Source organism: Thamnophis elegans, unplaced genomic scaffold (genome assembly GCF_009769535.1).
Source record: "Thamnophis elegans isolate rThaEle1 unplaced genomic scaffold, rThaEle1.pri scaffold_161_arrow_ctg1, whole genome shotgun sequence".
NCBI classification, from domain to species: domain Eukaryota; kingdom Metazoa; phylum Chordata; class Lepidosauria; order Squamata; family Colubridae; genus Thamnophis; species Thamnophis elegans.
In genome coordinates, this window is record NW_022473630.1 from 58,633 (window position 1) to 70,641 (window position 12,009).

The following is a 12,009-nucleotide window of genomic DNA, read 5'->3' on the forward strand; positions in this document are numbered from 1 at the left end:
TTTACTTAAATTTTGCATTCTTTTGAACACTTCAGTCTCATTTTCCCAACTCCCAAAAAAAAAATCTGTCGATGTGAGTCTTTCAAACTTAAAACCCCTCCAGATTTAATATCAATATATTACATTTATTGAGGCCAGGTTTAAGGTCACTCAAGCAGGCCAATCACTCGGTGTCTTTAAAGACTTTAAAACAAATAAAATAATGAAATTAAAAGCCCAACAATCTCTTTGGGGAGGGGGAGAAATCCCAAATATTCAATCCCACCCCCCCACCCCCAAAGATAAATCAAACTGCGAGACACGCTGGTGGGTTTTCATTAATTTTTAATTATTCATTGCCGAAGGCGATAATATTTCTATGCAAAATACTCTCTTATATCTCCCCCCCCAGCCCAGCCCCCACCCCTGCTGATCCTTGGTGCCCCACCCCCAAGAAACCTGCCCCCCCCAGCAAGTTCTTATAATAGTTAATTTTTAAATCTTTTTTTTTTTTTTGGCATTTTTGCAAAGGGGGGAATGAATGACCCTTTGGTGCCTGACTGACGTCTTTTGCCCCCAATCCCCATCGTTGAGGGGGGGGAGGGGGTTGGGGGGGTGCGTGGGGTGGCGGCGCAGGGGATGGGGCACAGGGATCCTGTCCCTGGGTTGAAAGCCCTTGACACGTGTCAGTCAACAGGATGGCTGCCATCACTGGAGTGAGAGCTGAGCATAAGGGGAGGGGGACACGGCGGAAAGGTTGAGACCCCCCCCCTCTGCCAGTTCCCCTAAAATCAGGCCCAGCCTCTGGGGCTGGGAGCAGCCAAGTTCGCAGGATGAGGGGGGGCGACGCCTTTGGAAACCGGGGTAATAAATAAATCTTTTTCTCTCTATACATATATATCTATATATTCCCCCCCTCCCCAATTCCCCTGGTCTCCCAGCCAGCTGCCTTCTCACCCTGGAATCGGCCACTGGGGGGGCACCCAGAGCCATCTAGATCACCCCAAGCTGCCTCTTTGTTGTGCTCAGAAAAAAAATCTCTTTTTCCTCCCTGTCTCACCCCCCCCTCTCTCCTTCATTTAACCATTTCTACCTGGAAACGCATAAAAGAAACCAACATTTTAAATAAAAAAATGAGGAGGTGGTCTACCATTGAGGGGGGGGGTCAGCAGGGAGGGGTCTTGAACGCTCCCCCCCCCAAAAAAAACCGCTCCCCAGAAGCCTCTCTTCATCGGAAGGCAATGTTGAAAAATTTGATGGATCTCCTTCCTCCAATATTTTTTTTTTGCAACAGTGAGGACTAGTCACTTGATTCGTTTTCCGCACCGTTTGCATCAAAACAGTCAGGGCAGTTCAGTGGTGGGTTTCAAAAAATTTTGGACCCTCTTCTGTAGGTGTGGCCTGCTTTCCGGGTCCACTGGTGGAACCTCTTCTAACCGGTTCGGTAGATTTGACGAACCGGTTCTATCGAACCAGTGTGAACCGGTTCTATCGAACCGGTGTGAACCGGTTCTATCGAACTGGTGCGAACCGGTAGGAACCCACCTCTGGGGCAGATAGAGACCGCAGAATGTAGCCACGATTAAGCCGGGGGCTTCTCCCTCTGAAAACTCTCCCTGCTGTGTTTTTTAAAAATGTGTTTATTCTGTAATTCACACTTTCTGCCCATTCCGCCACAAACTCCCGTCTTGTGAATTTTGCTTCTCCGGATTTTGGGGTCTCGCGGGGGGGGGAGACGACTTCCCAAAGCGGTAAGGATGGGGTGGGGGTGTAAATTCTCTTAACCCACCTTCTTCCCCCGGTTTCTCTTTGTTTTTCTTTTTATGTACAAAAAATAATAATAATAATTAAGAATCATCCATTCCTCTCGGAAACGGCAATTTTCCAATGGAAAACCGGAAAACGATTCTCCGAAGTAGATTTTTTTCCCCCTCCCTAGTTAAAAACTCTTTTTGTCCTTTATATATTTGTGTGTTTTTTTTTTCTTAACATCACGCCACAGCCGCACCAAAAGACTGGATAGGACCTCAAAAAAGAATCACAGGACATAGAAAATAAAAAATATTTTTGTCGTGGTGGTGGTTGATCTCTTTCTCTCTTCCCCCCTTCTCTTCCGTGGAAAGAAAAATATAGAAGGCTGCACATATATAATAAAATTCCGCCACCCCCTTCCCTTTTTTTTTTGCCCTCTCTTAAAGCTGCAGATGATTCCTGGTGGACTCGAAATCAAAAATAAGAAGCATCAAAAAAGGGGGGGAAAATGCAACTGGAAAAAAAAAACCTTTTAAAATTTATGCGATCATTATTTCGCAAATATATATATATATTTAAATATGAATAAAATTCCTAAGTCATTTGGCCATTCTGTACAAGGACGATTCTTCTCCAGTTCTCGATTGCATTCAGCATTTCTCAACTTTAAGACGGGTGGACTTCGACTCCCAGAATTCCCTGGGGCTAATGCATTCCTTCGGATAGGTGGCTCTGCTTACTCTCTTTTCATCCCTTCCTCTGCGACCGCTCTGCTTCTGGGAGACAAAGAGAATTAAAAAACAGGCAAAGCTGGCTGGGGAATTCTGGGAATTGAAGTCCCGCCCATCTTCAAGTTGCCGAGTTTTGAGAAAGGTCATTTTAACTAACAAGGAATTCTTCCCTCGAAATCACGCAGGGAAAGGAGGAAAGCTAATTTCCCTTCCTTTCTGGTGTGTGTGTGTAAAAAAGACATGTTCAAAAGCAAAATGTTGGAGGGTGATTTGAACCCCTTTCGCCGAGGGTCTGTTTCTCGCCTCTTGTCTTTTTCTCCCAATTGTCTCCTTCCTTCACTCTAAGGAGGACGAAAGCCACGAGAATTCGAAGTCTTGCCAAATTCTCCTTCCGTTTTGTATCACTTGAGACCCTGGGAACTCAGCCTTGGCCACATCCAGAAGACGTAAACAGTTCAAAAAGGGTCTTCTGGCTGCAGGAAAAAATAATAATTAAAAAAACCCTTCCTTCCTTTCTCTCCTTCTTTCCTTCCTTCCTCTCCTCTCCTTCCTTCCTGATTCCTCACCCGTTTCCTGCTTGCCAAATAAAAGAGGATCAGAATCTAAGGACCCTTTTTTCCATACACCCCCAAATGACCGCATGCAAGTCCTAGCGCTGTTGGGGACCGGGCGGGGGGTGGAGGTCAGAAGCCCCTCAGTTGCGCTGCGGGAAGAAGAAGAAAAAACGGGGGGGGGGGAGCAATCGCCACGCGAGTCAGACAAGAAGAAAGAAATAAAAAAGCACACCGTCATTTTCCCGCCCTCCCCGTCCGAGTCTTAAAAGAAGAGAAGAAGAAACTCAAAAGTAAGGGCGTATCTCGAGGCGTTTGCCCACCCCCCCAACCCCCCCCAAAAGAGGACCAACGGCAAAGTTCAGAGGTGGGGGGGCAAGAGGCAGGGGCGCTCCTCTGCTCCAGAGGCAGCTCCGGCGATGCGTTTTGCAGAGTTGACGGTTGGTCGGTAGGAATCCGGGATCCCTTTTCCCCGGGGGGGCGGGGAAATTTAGTTCGTCGCTCTAAAGTCTTTCGCGAGCCGGAATCCAGATATAAGGACCCGAGAGTTCCTCGACGATTCTCTTGATCTTGTGGTAAACCTCTTCGAAGCTCTCTCCTTCTACGATGGCTGGAGGGGAGAGAAGAGAGGCAGGGCGCCTTCGGGTGAGCGAGAGGGAGACTCCCGGAAGGCGTCGCGCGGCCCCATCAGATCCCGGGTTCGTGGGAGAAGGGGTTGGAACCGGGCGTGACCCGTCAAAACCGCGGAGGACAAAATCGCGCTCGACGAAAGCGCGCATTTGACGTCATCACAGCGCGACGAAAAAAATTAAAAATTGAAATAAAATTAAAATTAAAGCAAGCCGATTCACATAAAGGTAAGGGTTAGGTTTAGGGTTAGGGTTAGGTTAAGGGTTAGGGTTAGGTTTAGAGCGTTAGGGTTACGTTTAGCGTTAGGTTAAGGGTTAGCGTTAGGTTTTGCGTTAGGTTAAGGGTTACGTTTAGGGTTAGGTTTAGGGTTAGGTTAAGGGTTAGGTTTAGGGTTAGGTTTAGGGTTAGGTTTAGGGTTAGGTTTGGGGGGGTTAGGGTAAGGTTTTCGCTTTATTTTTACATTTTTCGATCACAGCGCGATGTTTTCGTCGCGCTGTGATGACGTCAAATGCGCGCTTTCGTCGAGCGCGATTTTCTCCTCCGCGGTTTTGTGGTGGAACCGGAACCGGGATGCTACCACATCTCCCGCTGGCATATTTGGAGAGGCCACGGGCTGTGGAGGATGCTGTCCCAGAACCCTTAGGCATTGGGGGAGGACTCAGTGGTGGGTTGCTAACAGGTTTACTACCAGTTCTTGCGTGCAACGCTTCTATACATGCGCAGAAGCGTCCGGGTGACCGGGCACAGCTTCCCGCTGCCACCACTACTGGTTCAGCCGAATTGGGCTGAAACGGTAGCCACCCAACTCTGGGGGAGGTGGTCGACCGCACGGAGAGACCTTCTCCCGAACGGTTCCACCACAAAACCACGGTAGAATAAAGCGCGCTCGACGAAAGCGTGTACGTGACGTCATCACAGCGCGACGAAAACATTGCGCTGTGAGCGGTAAATTTAAAATTAAAGCGAAAACCTTACCCTAACCCCCCCAAACCTAACCCTAAATCTAACCCTAAACCTAAACCTAACCCTTAACCTAACGCTAAACCTAACGCTAACCCTTAACCTAACCCTAACCCTAACCCTAAACTTAACCCAACCCTAACCCTTAACATAACGCTAACCCTAACCCTAACCCTAACCCTAACCCTAACCCTAACCCTAACCCTTAACCTAACCCTAACCCTAACCCTAACCCTTAACCTAACCCTAACCCTAACCCTAACCCTAACCCTAACCCTTAACATAACGCTAACCCTAACCCTAACCCTAACCCTAACCCTTAACCTAACGCTAAACCTAATGCTAACCCTTAACCTAACGCTAAACCTAATCCTAACCCTAACCCTAACCCTTAACCTAACGCTAAACCTAACGCTAACCCTTAACCTAACCCTAACCCTAACCCTTACCTTTATGTGAATTGGCTTGCTTTAATTTTATTTTAATTTTAATTTATTTTTAATTTTTTTCGTCGCGCTGCTGATGACGTCACGTACGCGCTTTGATCGGGCGCGCTTTAGTCTACCGCGGTTTTGACGGGTCACACTCCCGAACAACCTCGCAGACCTCCTATGAGCTCGCCTCCACTCTACTCACTGTTCCCTCAGATCAAAACGGGGGAGGGAACTGTTCCTCGTTGCGGGGGGGGGGGTGGATTGGCTGCAGACAGGCAACAGGGCTGAGAGGCAGCCCGATCCCCTTCCCCACGTTGGGCACAATTGCAGTTAGTCGTACGTCAAGCTTTATTTATTTATTTGTTTGTTCGTGATTTACTTAAATTCTTTTGCTGCCCATCTCATTTCAGAGTGACTCGAGGACTAACCTGCATCCCTCTTATCTCGTTTAAATGGGCCAGTCCTGGAAGACCGGGGAAGGCTCGGATGAGGGCTCGGCATCGGAGCGAGACAGCGGTGAGGCAGAGGAACAGCTGGAGCCTGTTCCCCGTGTGCGCATGCACAGAGTGGCCAGGCAAAGGGAGCAGCTAAGGAACAAGGATTGACTCGGGAGGAAGGTCGCAGGTGGACGGTGAATGGCCCCTCCCAGAGGAACTAAAAGAGTGGAGTGGAGTTTGCAGGAGACAATCTGTTTGTTCGGTCGTTAGATTCGTTTCAGGAGTGTGAAGATCTGTCCGTGAATCTCAGGGACTCTGTGCCAAGTCTTTCCTCGCACAGTGGGAAATATGGACATGGCAGCTTTCCAAGACAGATAAGGTCGGTGGTCATAAATACTCCTTTGAAAGACTGTTTGACAGGCCTTGGCTGAAGGGGAAGGAGAGGAATTCACATTCGTTTAATAAAAGGGGGTTTTGTCGGGACCAGGAATCTGCCTCCTGCTTTTTGGGGAAGCCGAGGTCAAAACAGGACGGCAGAGTGCCGGGGCTGATGGGTGAGCTTATCCGCGATTTCCACACACGGTCCGCGCGAACCAGTCCAAACCGGCTGAATTGCCACCTCGGGAGCTCTGGATTCGAACTTACCTGAAAAGCATTCTGTAAACTCCTGCTCCAGCTTGGTAGCTCTGTCGAAGGCCTTCCGCGCTTGCTCCTCCGTTATCCGCTTGTTAATTTCTCTGGGGTCACAAACAGACATACGGCACATGAAGAACCTCGCAAAGCCTCACGGGCCGCCTTGTTCCCTCGTTCCTTTCCACCCTCGGCTCTCTGCACATGGGCAGAGAACCCCACTGGAGCTCCTCCTCCTCCTCCTCCTCCTGATCCCTGGTCTAACGTTCTGTGGTTCTGCGGACACTCAGCGCCAAAAGAGAAAGTGCCCAGAGGGATAGACTATTCCTGAACAGGGAAGCTCTGGATGTGTTGAAGTAGTCTTTGAGCTGATTGGGAGTGATGGGAAGGGTAGTCCAGCCCATTTTAGGTCGGAGAAGTGGGGGGGGGGGATTTGAGCGAGAAGGACTTCCAGTGAAACGAGTTTCTGTCCCGGAGCTGATGGTCATTCGAGACCATCTGTTCTCTTAACGGAGAAAGGACCGGCGTTTTTTAAGTAATTGAGAGCTAACCTGTGTGTCCCTGACTGGCCCTGAACATGGAGGCTCCATTTACGAAAACGTCTCCTAGCCAAGAGCGACCCGCTGACTTCCCTCGTTCTTGTGGAGGGGAGTTCCACAGCGCAATCCCCTGCCGTTTGGATCGCTGTGCCTCCGCGTCTCTCTCTCTCTCTCTCCCAAAATTGGGGGGAGAAGGACAAGGCTCTCCCCCTAACCCCCTTGCTCAGTCTCGCAGGCTCCTCGTAGCCCCCCACCCCCACCCCGAAACATTCACCAGCACACGTGTGCAGATCCTGCCCCCCCCCCTTCCCGGACCTCTACTCACAAAACATTCTCGAGGGAGCGGGGTCGGATGAAAATGGCGATGGGATGAAGCTGAGCGGCTTGAAGCCTCCGGACGGCGTTGGCGGATACGTCCAAAATGCAGTGCTTGCCCTGGGAGAGGGGAGGGGAAAGGGGACGATGGGCTCAGGAACACACACAGACACACCCGCCAGAGAGAGTAGATATGTGTTTGTTTGTGATGGTCTACATGGAGATGTCTCTTGGCTTGTGTCTGCTCTCAAACAGTTGGGAGGTGGGAAGTGAGCTCCTGATGATGGGACACGATTGGGGGGGGGACCCTAAAAAGCCTCCCTTAATTTTGGAATCTCCTTCTCATTCTTTCTTTCTCCCTCTTTCTCCTTCTTTCTCTCTCCCCCCTCTCTTTTTCTCTTTCCTTCTCTCTCTCTCCCCATCTTTCCCTCCTTCCCTCTCTGTCCGCCCTCTCTTTTTCTCTTCCCCTCTCTCATTCTCTATCTCTCTCCCCCACTCTCTTTTTCTCATGCTTTCTATCTGCTTCTCTCTCCCTCGTCTTTCTCTTTCTTTCTTTCTTTCTTTCTCTCTCTCCCTCCATCTCTCCGCCTCTCTTTATCTCTCTCTCCTTCTCTCCCATCTCTTTGTCTCCCTCATTCTCTCTCACCTTCCCACTCTTTTTCTATCTCCTTCTCTCTGCCCCATCTCTTTCTCTCCCTCTTTCTCTCCCTTTCTCTCTCTCCTTTCCTCTCTGTCTCTCTCACTCTTTTTCTCTCTCTTTCTATCTCCCTGTCTCTTTCTCTCCCTCTCTCATTCTTTCTGTCTTCTTCCCTCCCTCTGCTCCCCTCTTCCCCTCTCTCTTTTTCTCTCTTCATTTCCCCGTTTCTCTTTCTCTCCCTCTCTTCCTCTTTCTTTCTTTCTCCCTCTCTCTTTCCCACGCTTCCTGCGGACGACCCTGCTCGCTCGTCTCCCCGTCCTGCCATGTACCTGCTCGGCCACCTCCCGTACGGATTGGACACTTGTCCCGTAAAGGTGACTGTTGTACTGTCCGGCCTCGATGAATTTGTGGCTTTGAATGTCCTTCTCCATCTTCTCCCGTGAAGCCACAAAGTGGTAATCTCGGCCATCCACTTCGTACTCCCGTTTCGGCCGCGTGGTATCTGCCGGGGCGGATTTTGCGTCATTCCCTTCCAGCACAGGTTGGAGGAACCCTCTTGACAGGAGTACGCCCTGCGCAACCCCCCCTCCCACTAAATCCATTTCCCCAGACCCAGCGGCCCAAATGCCTCCCATCCCTCACGAGTGGAGTAGGGGGGACCCCTCTGTGGCAGACTCACGTGGGACGCAAGATCCAAATTTGTCTGGAAATTCAGAGAGGAGGTCATCGTTGACTCGGTCCTTGGTGGGCCCCAAGATAATGATCGGACGGGCATAATGAACTAAAACGAAAGGTAGAGACGTTAAGAAGAGGGGAAGGGGCTGCGTGATTGGAAAGGGCGGGATACAAAAATCCAAACAGGGACCTCAAACCACTGAGACAGAGGGTGTGCAGAGGTAGATAGCATAGCAGTTAGACTTATATACCGATATGGTAGGAATGTCGTGCAAATGTACAAATGTTGCATAAATGTTGTGCAAATGTACAAATACTGTAGGAATGTCAGGCAAATGTACGAATATTGTATGAATGTCGTGAACATGTACGAATTTTCATAAATGTGCAAATGTACGAATGTTGCATAAAAGCCATGGAAATGTATGAATGTTACATAAATATCCCCATGGTAACGTCGTGAAAATTTGGGTGCTTGGCAACTGACTCATATTTATGACAGTTGCGGCATCACTTTTTGCGACCTTCCCAACAAGCAAATCTAGTGGGGAAGCCAGGTTCATTGAACAACCATGTGATTCACTTAACGACTGTGCCCAGCAAAAGTTGGACAATTGGGCAAAACTCACTTAACGAGTATCTGGGTTATCCACATACATTTTAGGCTCAGTTGTGGTTGCAAGTTGAGGACTACCTATATTTAAAAGTGGGCACAGAATAAACTCAATCCATCCATCCATCTATTTGTCTTTCTGTCTGTCTATCTACTCTATATATTGTATCTATCATCGATCATCTATATATCTAGTCATCTATCTATCTATCTATCTCTATCTAATCATCTATCTATCTATCTATCTATCTATCTATCTATCTATCTATCTATCTCTATCTAATCATCTATCTATCTATCTATATCTATCTATCTATCTATCTATCTATCTATCTATCTATCTATCTATCTATCTATATATCTAGTCATCTATCTATCTATCTATCTATCTATCTATCTATCAATCTATCTAATATCTATATCTATATCTATATCTTCTATCTATCTATCTATCTATCTATCTATCTATCTATCTATCTATCTATCTATCTCTATCTAATCATCTATCTATCTATCTATCTATCTATCTATCTATCTGTCTGTCTATCTCTATCTAATCATCTATCTATATCTATCTATCTATCTATCTATATATCTAGTCATCTATCTATCTATCTATCAATCTATCTATCTATCTCAATATCTATATCTATATCTATATCTATATCTATATCTATATCTATATCTATATCTATATCTATATCTATATCTATATCTATATCTATATCTATATCTATATCTATATCTATATCTATATCTTCTATCTATCTATCTATCTATCTATCTATCTATCTATCTATCTATCTCTATCTAATCATCTATCTATCTATCTATCTATCTCTATCTAATCATCTATCTATCTATCTATCTATCTGTCTATCTCTATCTAATCATCTATCTATATCTATCTATCTATCTATATATCTAGTCATCTATCTATCTATCTATCTATCTATCTATCTATCTATCTATCTATCTATCTATCTCATATCTATATCTATATCTTCTATCTATCTATCTATCTCTATCTAATCATCTATCTATCTATCTATCTATCTATCTATCTATCTCTATCTAATCATCTATCTATCTATCTATCTATCTCTATCTAATCATCTATCTATCTATCTATCTATCTATCTATCTATCTATCTATCTATCTATCTATATATCTGTCTATCTCTATCTAATCATCTATCTATATCTATCTATCTATCTATATATCTAGTCATCTATCTATCTATCTATCTATCTATCTATCTATCTCATATCTATATCTATATCTATATCTTCTATCTATCTATCTATCTCTATCTAATCATCTATCTATCTATCTATCTATCTATCTATCTCTATCTAATCATCTATCTATCTATCTATCTATCTATCTATCTCTATCTAATCATCTATCTATCTATCTATCTATCTATCTCATATCTATATCTATATCTATATCTTCTATCTATCTCTATCTAATCATCTATCTATCTATCTATCTATCTATCTATCTATCTATCTCTATCTAATCATCTATCTATCTATCTATCTCTATCTAATCATCTATCTATCTATCTATCTATCTATCTATCTATCTATCTATCTATCTATCTATCTATCTATCTATCTCATATCTATATCTATATCTATATCTATATCTATATCTATATCTATATCTATATCTATATCTATATCTATATCTTCTATCTATCTATCTATCTATCTATCTCTATCTAATCATCTATCTATCTATCTATCTAGTGGGGGAAGCAAGGAAGGAAGCCAGAAAAAGGAGGGTTTTTTTTACTCACCTTCCATTTGCACGACAGTTTCGTAGCTCAACACGGCGTCTTCTCGACCTGCGGAGGGTATGTAGGGAGCACAGTCAAATCGATCTCCTGGCAAAGATTTTCCCCAGTTGCAACAACTCATGCCAGGAGAAAGAGAGGAGGAGGAGGAGGAGGAAGAAGAAGAAGAGGAGAGGAGTGGGAGGGATGAGGAGGAGAGGGAGGAAGAGAGGGGGAGGGGAGGAGGAAGAGGAGGGGGAGGAAGAGGAGGAGAGGAGGAGGACAAGGAGGAGGGGATAGAGGGGAGGAGGGGGAGGAAGAGGAGGGGGAGGATAAAGAGGGGGAAGAGGAGAGAAGGAGGGGAGGAAGAGAGGAGAATAAGGCAGAGAGGGAGGAGGGGGAGGAAGAGGAAGAGAAGGAGGAAGAGGAGGAGGGGGCGAGGGAGGAGGAGGAGGAGGAGAAGAGGAGGGGAGGAAGAGGAGAAAAAGAGGAGGGGGAGGAAGAGGAGAAGCAGGGGGAGGAAGAGGAGGAGAGGAGGAAGAGGGGAAGAAAGGAGGAGGAGGAGGAGAGGAGGAGGAGGAGGAGAGGAGGAAGAGGAGAGGAGGAGGAACAGGGATAGCGGACCGACTGCAAGCAGGGAAGGAGACGGACGGAAAAGGAGTGGGGGGGGTCTCCCAGAGTGGACAAAGGAGGAGGAATGAGGACCTCGGAGACCAACACCCACCTTGAGAGCCTGATCCAGGGCCCCGATCCTGGAGGAGGAAGGAAGGAAGAGAAAATAAGGAAGAGAAAGAGAGGAGAGGAAGAGAAAGGGACGGATGCGTGAAGAGGCCTCCATGTCTGTGTCTGCAGACGCTGGAGGGGCATTTTCCTCCTTAAAACAGGGGGATTCTGGGTGGGGAGCTTCTTCCCCAGGACAAAAGGTCTCCCTTGGTCCCATCCTGAGGTCCTCCAGATGGAGAGAAAGCCCACCGCTCTGTCCAGCAGGTGTATAGGATCCTGCTCAGATGCGCTTGCTCCACAGACACTAAACTTCAATTCCCAGAATTCCCCAGTCAGCAAGCCAACAATGACAGGTGTTACAGGGAGTCCTTGAGTTACGGCGACCATTGGGACCAGGATTCCCACCTCACTTAGCAACCGCAATCCTTGCAGTCCCACATGAGGTTGTAAACTGAAGCACAGCGGCCGTTCAGCTCCACTCCCAGGAAGTCGGGAGGAAGTCAGTTGGAAGTCCCGGGTGTTTGCAAGGAGGTAGCAGGGAGGTAAGTGACTGATACACAGGCGTGTGTGAGTAGCAGGGGGAGGTGTAACAAGGATGTGCAAGGTCGGAAAAGGGTAT

At 46.8% G+C, this 12,009-nt stretch overlaps 1 protein-coding gene across 1 annotated transcript; it reads right to left on the bottom strand.

Annotated features, from left to right (window-relative positions):
• Window positions 1–3,516: 3,516 nt before the first annotated feature.
• LOC116523304 (disks large homolog 4-like) lies at window positions 3,517–10,812 on the bottom strand. Its single transcript, XM_032238407.1, has 6 exons — window positions 10,692–10,812; window positions 8,275–8,376; window positions 7,925–8,097; window positions 6,969–7,078; window positions 6,120–6,211; window positions 3,517–3,623 (listed from the first exon to the last, which is right to left on the bottom strand). The coding sequence occupies exons 1-6, from the start codon at window positions 10,810–10,812 to the stop codon at window positions 3,517–3,519; spliced, it is 705 nt and encodes a 234-aa protein (XP_032094298.1).
• Between the last annotated feature and the right edge of the window lie 1,197 nt (window positions 10,813–12,009).